Raw genomic sequence first — 18,319 nt, 5'->3', positions numbered from 1 at the left:
TACTTTGCCATTTAGAGTCTTCCCTGTCATGTGGGCTAATTGTAGGTCTCTTTATTTCCCCCCAAACAATTCATTTCTCAAGACAGAGACCTAGCAACTTGTTTTCTGTGCTCTTCACATACTACACAACAACAGATCCATGTATAACACTAGACACAGGGCAGGTACACAGTCAAAACTTTAATGGATTCATTTTATTTAGATTTAAAAACTATTCGAGAGACCTACTCCTTGGTCATAAAAAGATCAGTGGCAAATCTGACACCACATTTGTTTGTTTTTTCACTTTACATTTATTTATTCTTGAGAAACAGAGTGAGACAAAGCATGAGCGGGGAGGGGCAGAGAGAGAAGGAGACACAGAATCTGAATCAGGCTCTAGGTTCCAAGGAAGCGGTCAGCACAGAGCCTGATGCGGGGCTCAAACCCACGAACTGAGAGATCATGACCTGAGCCAAAGTCGGATGCTCAACCGACTGAGCCACCCAGGCGCCCCAGACACCATGTTTGTTTTTCAATGCAGACTTCAGCTGATCTGAGAAACTGCATATTTCATGCCCTGGCACTTCTCTGCACTTAATGCTAGCTGTCTTGTCTATACTCCAGTTTAACTTGTTCATATGAGAATGATCTCTGCAGATACACTGGCTAGAATAGTTTGTAAGCTAGGTACAGTATGCACTCTCTCAAGGCATTAAAAAGTAAAGTCAATCCTGAATTTTTTTTTTTTTTAGAAAAAATTTTGATACTCGATTGAAACATAAGAGACATCATGGAAAATTCAAGCTGAATGTCCTTATGCTAATTATTGTATTTATTTAATTTGAAATCAAACATTTGAGAACTTGCTATCTGTATATGGTTATCAGGACACCCTGATTTATGTACTAAGTATAGCTTTGGGAAACTGATTGCTGCTTTTCTTGTACCTTAATCACAAACAAATGCACAAAAGAAGGATCCCATTATTTAAAATATCTTGTTGAAAATCCTTTCCAAAACAAATGCATTTTGCAGATGAATAGTAAGCCACTAAAATGTCTACAACATTTAGATGTTCTCAGATGAGGTTTCTTAATATTAGGCTGTTCTACAATCCTTTCTTTCCTCATACTGACTAGAAATTGAGCCTTTGTAGAGAAATATTTTTAATCTAGTCCCACAGTTCTCTTTTTCAACATGGGCAAATATGGCTTAGGACTCTCTCATCATTCTATTTTAACATTGCGTCTCCTGATTCCTTGTACACGATCCACTCGCAATGGCACAGAATTGGAAAACATAGGAAGGAAGGTAGGGCAGGTCATGGTGACTTTTACCAGTAGGGAGAAAACTAACTTACTTTTGCTCCCAGATTCCATGACTGTTCTCTTTTCATCCTTCTCCTGTTTATTTTCCTTTCAATTAAGTTAAAACACATCTTTAAAAGATAAACAACTAAGATATCAGAATATGAAAGGAGCTTAGGCTAGTAGAGAGCATTCCAAAATGCACAAAGGGGTTGACTATCTGGAGGATTATTGATAAATCATAAACTTGATTTTGCACTCAAAATAAATCATAACATTTTCTTCTCTAGGTCCTAATTTAGGCATTTATCCATTCAATTTTGGCATGCTTTAACTGTGCTGTAGTATATACAACATTATCAGATCCTCTAAGTATCAACAATACTTGGAAGACTTTTAAGAGGGCTGTGTTTTAAATCACCCAAAACAGGGCTGAGGGTCTGTATTAACCATTTATGCAAATATAGCCTATAAATTTATTTCAGGAATCAAGTACCCTCACCTCATCACCCAGATTCCCATCACCCTTGCCATGCAGCTTCGACAGTTCTTGACTAGACAGTGTTATGATGTCTTCTTTCTTCTCACCTCTCACCAAGCCACCCCCCACACTGCTAGTAGAAGCACCTTTCTAAACCTTTCAGTGGTTCCCCAGCAGCTACAGAATAAAAATCCAAACTCAACTAACCACATAAGGTTCTTCAGGATTTGGCCCCTGCCTATGTTTCTTGTTTTTTCTCTTGGCCATCTCTCTTGTGTATGTCTCAACCACAGCAAACTAATACCAAAATGCCACTGTCTCCTGTGCTTCCTTGCCTTTCTCATAGACTTTCTTCTGCCTAATTTTCCTTGACTCACGGCTATGTGTCTACAAAATACTAACAATGTTTGTAGAATAGATGTTGAGGAGAGGCAACTATTTCTGTGAGAAGAAAATTAAACCTATTTATTTAGTGCTCTTTAAGGAATTAAGCATGTAGACCTCATTCTTCATCTTCAAAATTATTTGATGTGGTTCAAGAAACAAGATTGGTTTTTTTGTTTGTTTAAGTCACTATATTCTGATTGTGGGACAAAGCTGATGCTTTTTGCTGGGGGAGTTAGATACTTATTAAAACCTGGCTTTGAATAGCTTCTGAACTTCTTCCACCCCCAAATACCTGTTGTATACAGATCACTTTGAGCCACTTTGGTGGCTCATTACCGACATGGAATGGGTTGGGCAGGGTGTGACTATCCAAGGATAGGTTGGAATTAAGAATCTCTATGTAGCATGTATAGTTTTAAAAAGTGCCAGTGATCCCGAAAGCTTTTCCCCTGAAAGATGTTCTTTGTCCAACGAAGCCTGCCCTCACTCCCACTCCCAGCTTATTCTGAGAATCACTGGTTGAAGAAAAAGGAAAATTTCAAAATAAGGAATTAATTTGAATGAATATTTTGAATGAAAATATGTAACAGTGATATTCCTCAGGGATCAATAAAATGAATCAACATTTCCTCACAGTGAAAATATACAGCAAAAATTCCAAGTTTGCAGATTATGCTAACATCTTTAAATTAGTGAAATAAGTGAATGATAATAAAATGCAGTCAGACAGAACATATGTATATAGGTAAGCAGAAAATTGGCAGATGAGTTTGAATGTAATATATTTTATAATAAAATTTAAATTATATGTATAAGATAAAAGGCTCTGAATAATAACTTCCTCACAAAAAAGGCACTAAGAAATCACTTTGGATGTTTTCCTAAAGATAATATCTTAGTGTGCAATTGTAGCCAAAAGACCAATAAAGTAACGGGCATCATCAGGAAGAAAGTAAGACACAAAACAGAACATATTATAATAGTTCTGCATAAACATGATATATCTACATCTGGAATACAGATGTTGTCTTCTTTGCTTAGCATTAATAAAGGCTACACAGTACAATGGAAATATCCTAGAATTAGAATGAATGAGTGATATAAGACATATATGACACAGGCTAAAAAAATTTGGGATACCATCTATAATAATAAATATTTAAGATGAACCATATTCAATGTTTATGAAATCATAATAATACGGATAAGAAGAACACAGGCTTATTAGACATCTCATGAAATTGTAGGACTAGCGTGCATTTCTTAAAGCCTTAATGTGCTAGAAGCAAGGCAGAGAAAGAGATGTGCTACATTACACAGCAAACAGAAAACACGAGAAAGTTTTTATGCATGGAAGTGTTGCATGCTCAAAATATAAATAAGGTAAAGCGAGGTTTTGCCAAAACTAAAAAGGAAAAACCTACAACTGGTTAAAAAAGTAGAAATTTTGGAGCTTGTCTCTACTTCTTTGAGTTGGCATCATGAGACATAATCTGAGATGAACTATTGTTTGAATGAACCATGGAATTTTGTGCTTTCTTATCTAATTAGATAAACTCCAAAAGCATAATCAAAATTATAAGGAAACTTAACAAATACTTCCAGTTTAATCTTTTATTTTATTTTATTTATTTTTAATTTTTTTTAATGTTTGTTTATTTTTGAGACACAGAGAGACAGAGCATGAATGGGGGAGGGTCAGAGAGAGAGGGAGACACAGAATCGGAAGCAGGCTCCAGGCTCTAAGCTGTCAGCACAGAGCCTGATGCGGGGCTCGAACTCACGGACCGCGAGATCATGACCCGAGCCGAAGTCGGACGCTTAACCGACTGAGCCACCCAAGTGCCCCCCAGTTTAATCTTTTAATCTTAGTTCTTCTGCTGCTTAGTATGATTAGGAAACTCATTAATTCCTTAAGCCTGGAATAATTACTAACTTTCATTTGCTGATTTATGACACACTAGTTACGAGGGTTTTATGTATCATTCTATCTACTTCAGCATTTAATGAGAGTCTTCCAAGTACTAGGGATTTCCAGAAGTATAAGATAGTCTCCACAAATGGCTTAAAATTCAGATGATTAAAAAAGTGCTAAAATTATCAATAACAACAGAAGAGTAGAGGTGAGTGTAACTAAAGGCACAGCAATGTGTTGTTCTTAAAGTAAAAGAGATAACAGATCAGAAAACTATGTAAAACATTATGCAGACACTTGAATTTCATTTGGCTTTGAAAGAAAAGTGTCACTCAAGTTAGTGTAAGCTGTTAAAATACTGATCCCAAAGCCTCACCTCAGACCTACTGGATCAGACTTTCTGAGAAGTAAGAACTGGGCATTTGACATTTTTAAAAGAATTCATCACATGATTCCATTCAGCCAATCCATGAGGAAATGTTTGGGAAATACAGAAATGGAGATTCTCTGTAGTTATGCGTATGGTGGGCAGAAGCAGACAAAGTACCTGGCAATTTGTGTGGGAGAGGAAGACGAGTAAATCAGTTTGTTTGGGGCCAACAGCTCACGTAAGTTGTAAAGGAATAATAGGTGAAAATTGTAAAAGTAGACTGGATTAGATTTTGGAAGGCTTTGAATGCCAAGTATAAGAAGTTTGAATTTGTTTTGCTTTTCAATAGAGTGTACCATTGAAAGTTATACAGCAGAACAGTAACTTTTATAACATGCTCCCTGGAGGCAGGCATCTAGGCAGGAAACTGAAATAATAGTTGAGGTACAAATAATAAGTTCTGGACTGACATGGTGGCGATGGGAACAGAAGTGCAAGATACATATTTGGTAACAGAGTGGGCCAATGTGAGTTTCTAGGAAGAGCTAGGGGCTCTGGATCTCCTTTTTAGTATTGTAAGTATCTTCTGTAAACTCTGATGATTTATTTCTTCCTCTTTTTCCTTTCACTTGAATTTCTGTGAGAAATGTAACTACTCTGCATTAGAACATCACTGTTTAAACTGGTAGCAAAGAATGTGTGCTTAAAAATTCTTAAGAAAACCAATAGCCAAAATGGCATTAAATCATGCTTTAATGCTGATTACCAGCAAGATCTGAAACCACATTGTTTAGAATTCCCTTATGGTCTGGGTGACAAAACATTTAAATACAAGTTAAAGAGGGAGAGAGGGAAGATTACATTAAATGTCTACCACACAGCAAAATTTCACAGGACACATTAATAGTTACAATAGAGGGATGAAGTGGATGTGTGGTTTATCTTCTAAACCGTTGTCTTTATAGATTAGATGAAGCCTAAGATGTCTTAACTTCTAGAGGTACCTGTAAGTAAAATGTTAATGCAACTTTCCATAGCTTCTTTCTTTCATGATCATTTTCCCCTTTCATGGTGACAAATTCCTTCAGTTTTTGTTTTGTTTGGGAAGACCTTTATCTCTCCTTCTATTCTAAATGACAGACTTGCTGGATAAAGGATTCTCGGCTGCATATTTTTTCTGTTTAGCACACTGAAGATATCGTGCCAAGCCTTTCTGGCCTGCCAAGTTTCAAAGGAGAGATCAGTCAGGAGTCTTATAGGTCTCCCTTTATATGTGAGGGCACGTTTATCCCTTGCTGCTTTCAGAATTTTCTCTTTATCCTTGTATTTTGCCAGTTTCACTATGATATGTCGTGCAGAAGATCGATTCAAGTTACGTCTGAAGGGAGTTCTCTGTGCCTCTTGGATTTCAATGCCTTTTTCCTTCCCCTGATCCGGGAAGTTCTCAGCTATAATTTCTTCAAGTACCCCTTCAGCACCTTTCCCTCTCTCTTCCTCCTCTGGGATACCAATTATGCGTATATTATTTCTTTTTAGTGTATCACTTAGTTCTCTAATTTTCCCCTCATACTCCTGGATTTTTTTATCTCTCTTTCTCTCAGCTTCCTCTTTTTCCATAACTTTATCTTCTAGTTCACCTATTCTCTCCTCTGCCTCTTCAATCCGAGCCGTCGTCGTTTCCATTTTGTTTTGCATTTCGTTTAAAGCGCTTTTCAGCTCCTCGTGACTGTTCCTTAGTCCCTTGATCTCTGTGGCAAGAGATTCTCTGCTGTCCTGTATACTGTTTTCAAGCCCAGCGATTAATTTTATGACTATTATTCTAAATTCACTTTCTGTTATATTATTTAAATCCTTTTTGATCAGTTCATTGGCTGTTGTTATTTCCTGGAGATTCTTCTGAGGGGAATTCTTCCGTTTGGTCATCTTGGATAGTCCCTGGAGTGGTGAGGACCTGCAGGGCACTTCCCCTGTGCTGTGGTGTATAACTGGAGTTGGTGGGCGGGGCCGCAGTCCGACCTGATGTCTGCCCCCAGCCCACCGCTGGGGTCACAGTCAGACTGGTGTGTGCCTTCTCTTCCCCTCTCCTAGGGGCGGGATTCACTGTGGGGTGGCGTGGCCCGTCTGGGCTACTTGCACACTGCCAGGCTTGTGGTGCTGGGGATCTGGCGAATTAGCTGGGGTGGGTAGGCAAGGTGCATGGGGGCAGGAGGGGCAGGCTTAGCTTGCTTCTCCTTAGATGATCCACTTCAGGAGGGGCCCTGTGGCAGCGGGAGGGAGTCAGATCCGCTGCCGGAGGTTTGGCTCCGCAGAAGCAGAGTTGGGTGTTTGTGTGGAGCGAGCAAGTTCCCTGGCAGGAACTGGTTCTCTTTGGGATTTTGGCTGGGGGGTGGGCGGGGGAGATGGCGCTGGCGAGCACCTTTGTTCCCCGCCAAGCTGAGCTCTGCCGTCCGGGGGCTCAGCAGCTCTCCCTCCCTTTGTCCTCCAGCCTTCCCGCTTTCTGAGCAGAGCTGTTAACTTATGACCTCCCAGACGCTAAGTCGCGCTTGCTGTCGGAACACAGTCCGTCCGGCGCCTCCACTTTTGCCAGCCAGACTCAGGGGCTCCGCTTGGCCGGCGAGCCGCCCCTCCGCCCCGGCTCCCTCCCGCCAGTCCGTGGAGCGCGCACCGCCTCGCCGCCCTTCCTACCCTCTTCCGTGGGCCTCTCGTCTGCGCTTGGCTCTGGAGACTCTGTTCTGCTAATCCTCTGGCGGTTTTCTGGGTTATTTAGGCAGGTGTAGGTGGAATCTAAGTGATCAGCAGGACGCGCGGTGAGCCCAGCGTCCTCCTACGCCGCCATCTTCCGGAACTCCCCTCTCATTTTCCCCTTTCAGATTCATTCTTGGTAGACTTGTACTTATTCCCCTCAAGCAAAATCAAATTCTGCTTTCAGAGAAGATATAGTCACTTATACCATAGTATGAATATATTTGTGTCCCTATGTTACCTCTCCCAAGTATTTCTGGGATTTCTGAACCTTATCTCAAATCCTATGTAATGAAAATTTTGGTTTCCTATTGAAGATACTTTAGATTTTGGGAAAAGCCAGAAAACAGGAGAGATTTTCTAGGTGGTGAGGAGAGATATTTTTCTCACATATTCTGGGATTATATCATCTGCATCTCTTGTGATAATTTTGGAGCCATTTTTAGAATGTAGTAAAGTGTTGTAAATGCTTTACATGATCAGATAAAAAATAGTTTCTGAATAAAAGTTTAGAAGGTACAGGGAATGCAGAGCAAACAAAGAGAATTTCTTCCTGTCTGATTCAGGGAGAAAACTGCCCGCCTTGTGTTCCAGAGAGGCAATAAATGAGAAGAAAAAGATCAGTAAATTGGCATAGAAATATAATTCTGTGCAATACAGTTCAAGGATATTCCCATGACATACTATAGTAATATGCCACTGGAATCATCCTATTTGTTAAACAACTGAATAGTTTGTTTCTAATTCTGCCATAGTTCTAACCCTGCTGAAATCAGCTGTTGCAACTTAAATTCTTTAAAAAGGAAACACTGCCATCACTGTACCACACACTAATGTACTTTCTACAGATTTTCTAATGCTTTGTTTTCTGAATAAATCTCTAAAAGAATGACATGATTCTTTTTACTTCACCTGAAAAATCATTTAAGTGTTTTTTTTTTACATCATTATAGAATTGATATAGGATTGATAAGAACTGTAACTGATGTACCCCTCCCACCACCCACATCCAATGAAATGATGGTGTGGCATCAATACTCTTAAACAGGACATTTCAGTTATATTTGATTCCAGAAATTATGCAATAATTTGTAACTAATTTGAGTTTCATGCTGGTTTGATGGGAATTACACTTCCTGGGTTTCGGTAACAATTTATCTACTTGTGTTTCTTTCTTGCTGGCTTTGATTTGATTAGTTTTCTAATTTCTTTTAGTACTTTCCAAGGTTCTGTCTTAGATCTGTTACTTAACAGTTATGGGGCATGCTTTTTGGGGGTAAAGTGATCCAAAGATAAGATTAGTATTATTAACCAAATATATTAATTGTGTTATCTTATAATAGTGGATTCTAGGGTTCACAGGAGAAGTAAAAGAACCTAGAGCCTGCTGGGGGTCGCCATCTCCACAAAGCCCTTTGTGTCACCTACTCTGACTGAAAGATAATAAAGAAACATGGGGAAAGTGAACTCACTTCTTTCCCAAATTCAAACACTGAATCATTGCCTCCAGGCAACGAAGTCAGCATGTGCACAGAATATCCACCTAATAGTCCTAATCCAAACACTAGCCCGAAAAAAAGAGATCTGTCTTCCATGTTAAGCAGTCACTCTGCTTACCTTCTGGAACAAATTTATTTGAGCCTAATATAATTTGGTGTTTGTCTGTCTGTTTTCCTATAACTTTTGAAGAAGTCAATTTTAAATAATATGTATACGTTGCTAAAGGTCACCTCCTTTTGGTCTAGGTGGACATTTGAAAACAAAATACTGGCAGCTACATGACGTTAAGTACACGTATCTTATATACTTTTGACATTCTGATAAAACTTAGTTCATGATAGAAGCTGTTTACCAGAAAATGTAGGCCCAATAAACTATCTTAACAATAAATTTAGGACCGAAATACATTTAAAATTGTACACGAGCATTCATTTTCTCATAAGCAATTTATCTACATCAGTCAATGCGAAACTTACATTATTCTGCTTTCAAATATATTTGCTTCAAAGAATTCTTTCTCAGTTAAAGGTAAATACATTTCACTGAGTACTATCTATCTATCTATCTATCTATCTATCTATACACAAAACTGCTACTTCTTCCAGAGATACTCTTGAAGAGGAGGCTGAGGGAGATTTTAACAGTTGCTTACAAGCATATGAAGGGTGTGAAGTTGATACATTCATGCAACATTCAACAAATCACTGCGAGCCAATTCTGTGCTAGGCTCAATTGAGAGACAAAACCTCTCCTCTTGGAGAGCTGTACTTGGTAACTAACTCTTCTTCATGTTCAGTAAAGAAAGATCTGAGGGAAATAATTTACTATGCAGCATACTGAAGAAATTCATTGATTCAACATATTGGCAATACCATCAAAATTGAGTAAATGCATCTTTCTAAAGACATACAGAGTAGTTGGTTTCCAAAGATCTTATCACTGTAAAACTTTATGAAGTCAGTGTTTTCCCTTCCTTCAAGTCCCTCTTACTCCTGCTATTCGTGCCTTTATTCGTATTATATTTTCTGTTCCTGGAATGAAGAATATTGATGCACAGGCTTAGGGTATCTTTCAGGCTCAGTTGTAATTAGGGAATAGAACTTGTAATGTTTGCTGGCTTTCTTTTATGGACCAACTGTCCACAAAATATAACTGTTGAATGGTAGGAGTATTGTTAATTATATGTGGACACCTTCCCTTTCAGGTCCAGTTATGACAGTATGTTCATATTGTCCCATTTCCAAACCCTTTTCCTCTAGCCCCTGCCTGTCTGTTGCCCACCAGATTTTTGTTGCACTCTGACAGTCAGTGAAGAATATAGTTAATCTTATCCCTCCACATATTGGGGTTAGGGGTATTAAAAAAATCTTTTGAATTTCAACAACCCAATTAAAAGTGGGCAAAATATCTGAACAGATTTATTACCAAAGGAGATACACAGATAGCAAATAAGCATATGAAAAGATGCTCTATCTTTAAAGATTCTAGCTTTAACTGGGATGAAGATAGACTTGAAAATGGCAAGGTTCCTGAATGAGTAATATTCTTTTTTTTTTTTTAATGTTTATTTATTTTTGAGAGAGAGAGAGAGACAGAGAGAGGGAGTACAAGCAGGGGAGGAACAGAGTGAGAGGTAGACACAGAATCTGAAGCAGGCTCCAGGCTCTGAGCTGTTGGCATGGAGCCTGACGTGGGGCTTGAACTCACGAACTGTGAGATCATGACCTGAGCTGAAGTCAGATGCTTAACTGACTGAGCCACCCAGGGTGCCCCTATGAGTAATATTCTTGTTTTATGTACTTTAAAAATCTTTCACAGGGAAATTAAGAGATCTAAAAGTAGGTTGCTTGGAAAAGTATTAAGTAATGTTGGCAGAATCAGTATCCTATCAACTCTGACCTTCTAATCTGTTTTGTCCCATGTGCTATGTCCTCTTATTCCAGAAAATACAAGAATGAAGAAACTAAATTTACCACTCTTTTTTTCAACTGCAGAGTGGGAAGAGATGTTTTTACAGATCCACAAAGATCTGTAGAAGAATGAACTATGTAAGCTTATGAAATCCTCCCCTCCAAATCAAAAACCAGGGAGTTACTCAGAAAATACATATAGTATGCAGATATTAAGTTAGCCACCAAACTTACTGTACATGGTTTTTTTGGTCTACAGTATACCTATTATCATATATAAGACAAATATAAGAATTTGCCTTTTTTGTGGACCTGAATTTATGTTTAAGAGAAGTTTATGTGTATAAGTAAAAATAAATTTGCTTCCTAAGATGTAAAACATACTACATGGACACATCAGATTGTTAATGATTGTGGTAGCCTAATGATAGAGTTAAAAAAAAAAACATGAGAGGTCAGATCATACAATAATAAAAGAGACAGTCAAACCATAAAAAAGACTCTTAACTACAGAGAATGAACAGGGCTGCTGGAGGGGAGGTAGGTGGGGGAATGGGTTAAATGGGTGATAGGTATTAAGGAGGACATTTGTGATTAGTACTAGGTGTTGATGTAAGTGATGAATCACAAAATTCTACTACTAAAACTAATATTACACTATATGTTATTAACTGGAATTTAAATAAAAACTTAAAAAATAATAGAACATGAGAAATGAAACAATGTCAAGTAAAGTAGCCATTTAGCCTTGTTAATATTTTTGTCAACAACATGGTCAACAATAGAATCAATTAATTACCTAGGATGTCACCCTTACAAACTAAAGAACATGCCTAAAATGAGTTACCTGTTTTTTTTTTTCCGTGGCTTAATCATTCATAAGTTTATCTAAATATTTTTGCCTATTTATTATTTAAACCTGTTTCATGCTTACAATAAATAAATGAGGAATCTTGGCATAAATTGCTATTACTTTTAAAAAAATTCTCCACCATCTACTTCCAGCATTTTAGCTGTTTCCCTAATGTACTTTAAAAATTGATGCTAATTCTTTGTCCCTATTACCAACAGCATTTATGATTTTAAGGTATTTTAACTTTACCTTTTAAAGTTTTTTATTAAGAACTTATTTTTAGGGGCAACTGAGCGGCTATGTGGGTGAAACTTTTGACTTTGGCTCAAGTCATGATCCCCCCCCGTCCATGGGTTCAAGCTCCATGTTGGGCTCTGTGCTGACAGCTCAGAGCCTAGAACCTGCTTTGGATTTCGTGTCTCCCTCTCTCTCTGTGCCTCCTGGACTTCAGCTCTGTCTCTCTTCCTCTCACAAAGATAAATAAACATTAATATATATATATATATATTTATATATATTAATGTATATTTGTATATTAATATATATGTTAATATATATATTTATACACACACACACACACACACACACACACAACACACACATATATATTTTAAAGCAGCTTTAGGTTCACAGGCCTCCCCCATTGTCAACATCCCCCACCAGAATGGTACATTTGTTACAATTAATGAGCCTGCATTGACACATTGTTATCACCTAGTCCATAGTTTACTTCAGGGTTTACTCTTGGTGTTGCACACTATGGGTTTGGACATGTATCCATTATGTTATCATACAGAGTATTTTTACCACTTTAAAAACCCTCTGTTCTTTGCCTATTTACTCCTCTCACTTACCTGCAACCCCTGGCAACCACTAACCTTTTTACTATCTCCACAGTTTTGCCTTTTCCAGAATGTCATAGAGTTGGAATGTCATACAGCATGTGGTGCAGCCTTTTCAGACTGGCCTTTTTCACTTGGTAATACGCACTTAGGGTTTGTCCGTGTCTTTTCATGAGTTGATAAGGATAAAAATATTTAGTTGTTTCATCACACAAAAATCCCCCTATCCCAGTCCCTTGGTATTTCTTTTCCCTGAACCTTTTAAGCTTTATATTTTAAAGATTGAGAAGATATATATATAATATAAAATTATATGTATAATATATATTATATATATAAATATACAAAATATATTTTATATAATTAAATTATATAATTTTAATATATTTAATATTTAAATTTATTTATAATTTAAATATTAAAATTTAAATATATTTAATATTTAAGATATATTTTTATTTTTTATATAATTAAATTATATAAGTTTAATATATTTAATATTTAAATTTATATAAATAAATTATATAATTAAATTATATTTTAAATATAATTAAAATATATAAATATATAAAATATATATATAAAATTATATATATATTAACATAGGTGAGCTAGTATGATAACTAAAAATAATTTTAAAGTTGAAGATGAGGGAGACAATAGTTCAATGATTATTAGACCAATCAGAACATTTAATTCTGTCCTTGACCAAATATACTGTTTTGGGCACATTAAAACTAAGAACTGGTATCAGCAAATAATCAAATAATAACTTTTAAAAAAGTTCTTTCTGTTGTAGTTTATTTACTTATTTAGAGAGAGAAACAGAGAGAGAGAGAGAGAGAGAGAGAGAGAGAGAGAGAGAGAGAGAATCCCAAGCGGGCTCCACACTATTAGCACTGAACCCATCATGGGGCTTGATCTCACAGACTGTGAGACCATGACCTGAGCCAAAATCAAGAGTCGGACATTTAACTGACTGAGCCACTAAGGTGCCCCTAATAACTTTTTTTAAATGTTAAATTATTTTTATGATTTTCTGTCAAGGCTTTATTGTTGAATGAGAAACCTTAACCATTACACACACACACACACACACACACACACACACACACACACACACGTAATGGTATACATATATATGTATTATATATTATTCTATTTATATATATGCTATTATAGAATATATAATTACTTCCTGAAACTACCATCTATAGACAAAACATTAAAATATATCCACAGTTCTCATTAGATACAATATTTTATGATTATTTAAAAATTTTGTATACATTTTCTTTTGAAATTATTTGGCCTAAAGTAACTCATTTAGTTTAGGATTAGCTATAAATTTTCTGCAACTATTGTACATTCTCAGGACATTCCTGCTTGTGACCAAGGTCTAGCTGATTAAGTGGTGTCCCAGGGCAACCCTCAGAAATCTTCCATGAAGGGCAGCTAGCAGAATCCCTTTGCACCCACATTTTCTTCCTTTATTTCACACTCCACCTGGAATGTGTGTTCTACCTTATATTATGAGAACAAAGTGGTTGTGGAACAGTGACCTGAATGGAGCCTGGAAACTCCCAAATGTTTTGTGGAGCAGCGTTGTCACCTCTCCCAATGTTTATTGCATGTGGAAATAAATGGTTTGTTCCAACCAAACCTAATCTTAACTAATGCATTCTTTATAAAATGCACAGAAAACTCCAGGAGGCTTTTTTTCGGTTATTCTAAAGTCCCAGGCAGAAAGGCAAGTTCTACTTTCAACACTATTGTTAACAGCCAGGTGTTTATTTTCATAGCTTTTTTTTTTTTTTCACTTCTAAAGTCATGAGATTAAAGCAGCAGAAGAAATGAAAAAAACACCTGTGCTCTCATGTCTTTCATGTTCCTATTCAGAACTTCAGTGTCACTAGGGATCTTCCTTCTGGTGCTGTCATTCATTCCCACCTGTGTCAGCATTCATTTAGCACAATGAGTCTTCACCAGTGTTTCTTTATGTCTTAATACGCGTGAGGAATACCCACCCCCCACTTCCCCAGGAAGCTGTCTCCAACCTGTGTTCCACTGCTTTCTAGTAGGGGAATGACCTAATTTCCACTAGCTTTTCTCCTTATTGTTACAAAAAGCATGAGATGCTGTTGCCAATGCTTCTCTGAAAGACCAGACTCACCATTGTTGGTTAGAACAGCAAAACTATTCATTTCTAAAGAAAACAGTTTATTGGGCACTTAACTATGCTCAGCATTCTGCATATATGTTCTCTTTCTCTTCTACTTCAATTTGTTCCTTTTGCTATATTCTTAATGATAGTTTGGATTCCTTAGACTCTTTAGATTTTTTTCTTTCTGGCTTCCCCTCTGAATTAGGTTTTTTTGTTGTTGTTTGTTTTGTTTTTGTTTTGTTTTGTTTTGTTTTTTAATCCTCTGTAAAAATGCTTATCTTCTCTAATAAGCTGTAGCTTAGAAAAAAATTAGGAAAAAAATTAGAAAAAAAATCTTAAGCCTTTTCACTTTCACATCTAGCCAAGAAAAGCAACTTATATTTATATTACACTTAATTGGGGACTATTCAGACAGAAGGACAAAAACAACAAATGTGTCCCAAGCCACTCCAAATAGTTCCCTTGGTGTCCTTACATCCTGGAATTTTTCCCAGCAAGCTGCCGAGTTCCGGGAAGCATTTCTTTTGATTCTTTCTGGCTGATCCCCTTGTAGTGAAGAGGACCAGTTAGGAAGTGGAACATTACTGGAATGAACCACCTCGATGCCAAACATAGCTCTTCTCGGCAAATATGATAGAACACAAATACTCAACACGTACTTGGTAGCAATGCTTAAAATTATTTCTATCCCATTTGCTCATTCCTCTTGCTATGCCCATTTCCTCAACTTCTAGGCCCAATGGATGTTGAGGCTAAGACATAAGGATAGGAGTTGGAGAAGTCAAGGATCATTTCGAATCTGGCTAATTTTGAGAATGAGTACAAGGAGAAAAGTTAGGGAGATGCTATGTCTCCTGGGGTGGGACTGATAATGTGGTTGAGTTTTACAATGATACTGAGTTTAAAGTGACAGCAGTTTTCCACATCTTGTTCCTAAATTCAGCATGCATAAATCACATGTGATCTAAATCCACAATGAAATTCTAGTTGTGCTAGATGTGTAGGATTAACAGAATTGTTTGTTAACAATAGAAAATAATTTTGCATAGCATTACAGTATTTCAGAAAATATGAGATGTTTAAAAATGTGGTGAAAATGTGTTTTCACTTTCTTTAGTATTTAATATTTACAGTGTTCCCAGTGATAAAGAGGAAGATCTGTAGGTGTCACTTGAAGTATCCTCACATGTGCTCCCTTATTACTGCTTCCTTCTTTAATCTATAGTCTACAAGCACATGCTAGAATCTAATCATTTTCTATGCTCTCATCAGAACATTGAGATCTTCAAAAGATGTAGCAAATCAGAAGCAGGTCTTAAGTTTTACTAGTGGCAATGATATTATAAAACATGCATTGAAGCATAATTATTATTTACACTTAGTGTCCTCCTCTATTGATAAAGTGGAATCACTGAACTCTATGAAAGTATTGTGGAAATGAGAATTCTTTGGTTTGATGTGGATAGAGAGTTCCTCAGTTCTCTTTCCTTATCATTGTTTTTCATTTTGAATTTGCTTATTATTATGACTTCCTAGATTCATGAAATAATGAAAGATAATGGTAATGTGTTTTATCCAGTAGCTGTTCAATCGTATTATTATCAACTACTTATGAAAGCATAGCTTAATTGTGACCAAAATCTTGATAATTATTTCATTTGTTGATTCCAGTAGTTGTTGTAAATGAAGTCTTTGACTACTCTTCATCTGCCTTTTAGTAAAATCGGGGTATATAATGAAATAGTTTATTGAATTTTTAATAACACCAAACAATTCAATTCACAAGTCATTGTTTACATCTACAGACAGAAAGCTATTTTTCCTATCCTGACTCTAAGAAAGAAAATAAAAATTACGCTATTAAAAACCAAATGATTTGTTCGTCTGACATTTTAGAATGAAATAAATTATTCAATTTTAACTTTTGGAGTTATGAAATCAGGGCTGTTTTCCTTAATTTGTGTCCTCAAATTACTCTACAATTTATACATTCTGACAATGCTTCAAAAATACTTTAAAAGATTAATATCCATTCCTTTGCACTTTCTTCATAGACCTGAGTTTATATGAACAGCCCAAGAACTCTCGACTGGATAACCTCTTGTCAGCGCTAAGCATAGCATGCTGGGAAAAAGGCCTGTATGCAGCATACATGTGACACAGATAACAAATATTAGCTAGGCTGCATTAATCCTGACGAAGTGGGTATTGACTTTATTCTCCAGATAGGAAAATTGAAGTGAAAAGAATAAATAAGAGGATGAAGCAAAGGCATGGAATAAGAAATCAGATTTTCCTTTAACTGAGTGAATATTTTGGAAAACAGCTTTTAGAGACTTGACATAACGCATATAGTTTTCACTTGTAACCTTCTTTGCATATTATTAGGCACAGGGAAGCGAGTGTCTCATGGTTACACCTTCATGTTCAAAGTATAATTAACAGCAGTTATTTAAAGAGGTCTGCTAAACTTTTAATTCCTACATTGTTTTAAAATTTTTCTCGAGATTTTACTACATTTATATGAGTCATTAAAATATAGCATTGGAGGAAAAGATGTATAATAAAAGAAAATAGTAGGTTAACATTCTTGTGGTAACTGTATGTGTTGTAGAAACAATTTCAACAAAGATTAAAAATCAGAAAGGTATAAAGTTATAAAATATCATATAAGCAAGATTCATAATTGGGTTTTAAATAGTCTTTCATGTATCAAAAAACTCACTATCACTTTAAAATATTTAATCTTTTTTAGGGCAGTAGTTCTGTTACCATCATTTACAATTGCTTTCATTGATTCTTGTTAAATTCCAGAAATTTTCTGTTAGCAATAATTTTTAAGATAAAGTTTAAGAGAAAAGTAAAGATTATTAGTTTATTATACATTTTAATGGTATGTAATGATTAAGAGCCACTGTCTGGGTTCAAATTTCCCTTCTGCCACTTACTAGCTGAGAGAATCTGGGCAAATTATATAACTTCTCTGTGCTTGGGCTTCTCGATCTGTAAAATGGGAATAACTACAGTACTTGCCTCATAGCCTTGGTGACAAGTAGATGAGTTAATGCATTGGAGCCTTGGAATAATGCTTTATTATGTGGTATGAGATCAATAAACATTAGCTGATATCATGATGATTATTATGATAGTAAGTTAGAGATGTAATTGTGGGGAATAAAAAGCTAAATCCTTTGAATCCAGATATCTTTTTCTACAAAATAAAAAATAAATAGTTTAAACTTCCCATGTTTAATAAGGACTACCCTTGTATTTGTATGTGTAATATGGGTAGGTGGTCTCAGGCTGAGTAAACACGCACATTAATGATTTTAATAACTTTCAATTGAAAAAGAAATAAGAACAAATTGTCATTCTTGGATGATCTGCAAAGCTGAGTGAATAACTGACTTATCTTTCTGTGATTCCTTGCAGATATCATGGAAATCAGGACAGTGGCAGTTGGAATTGTGGCAATCAAAGGAGTGGAAAGTGAATACTATCTCGCAATGAATAAGGAAGGAAAACTCTATGCAAAGGTATTGATAATTGATAGCTTAGACTTAATTTTTCAAACTTATTTTTGTCAAAAACATCTTGCCTTTCTGGAAAGTAAAAATGGAACTAATTTTTCTTCAGTCATATAATTTAATGATTTCATTAAAATACTTCATATTCAAGCATTGAGGGAAAAAAAACATTTTCTGCAGGACCTTGGACAAATTGCTTAAGCTCTCTGGGCTTTGGTGTCCTCATTTGTAAAATGAGTTACGTTAACCAACCTCTCAGGATACTGCCAGCTCTGAAATTCCATGTGCGTTTTAGATACTTAAAACCCAAAATTTCCATCTGTCAGTAGTATTAAAGCT

The 18,319-nt window shown here is 36.2% G+C and overlaps 2 protein-coding genes across 11 annotated transcripts in view; one reads left to right on the top strand and one right to left on the bottom strand.

Moving 5' to 3' along the window:
* Nucleotides 1–18,319, bottom strand: part of FAM227B (family with sequence similarity 227 member B) — a 199,858-nt gene that overhangs the window by 109,293 nt on the left and 72,246 nt on the right. The window lies entirely within an intron of this gene.
* Nucleotides 1–18,319, top strand: part of FGF7 (fibroblast growth factor 7) — a 59,759-nt gene that overhangs the window by 39,533 nt on the left and 1,907 nt on the right. For both annotated transcript variants that reach the window (XM_058737798.1, XM_058737799.1), the window contains exon 3: nucleotides 17,886–17,989. In XM_058737798.1, coding sequence (XP_058593781.1) covers nucleotides 17,886–17,989 — 104 coding nt within the window. The remainder of the gene's footprint in view (nucleotides 1–17,885; nucleotides 17,990–18,319) is intronic.

The sequence above is a fragment of the Neofelis nebulosa genome, chromosome 7, assembly GCF_028018385.1.
Source record: "Neofelis nebulosa isolate mNeoNeb1 chromosome 7, mNeoNeb1.pri, whole genome shotgun sequence".
In the NCBI taxonomy this organism is placed as follows: domain Eukaryota; kingdom Metazoa; phylum Chordata; class Mammalia; order Carnivora; family Felidae; genus Neofelis; species Neofelis nebulosa.
The sequence above is the reverse complement of the archived record's forward strand: the minus strand, read 5'-3'. Positions and strand labels throughout refer to the sequence as shown.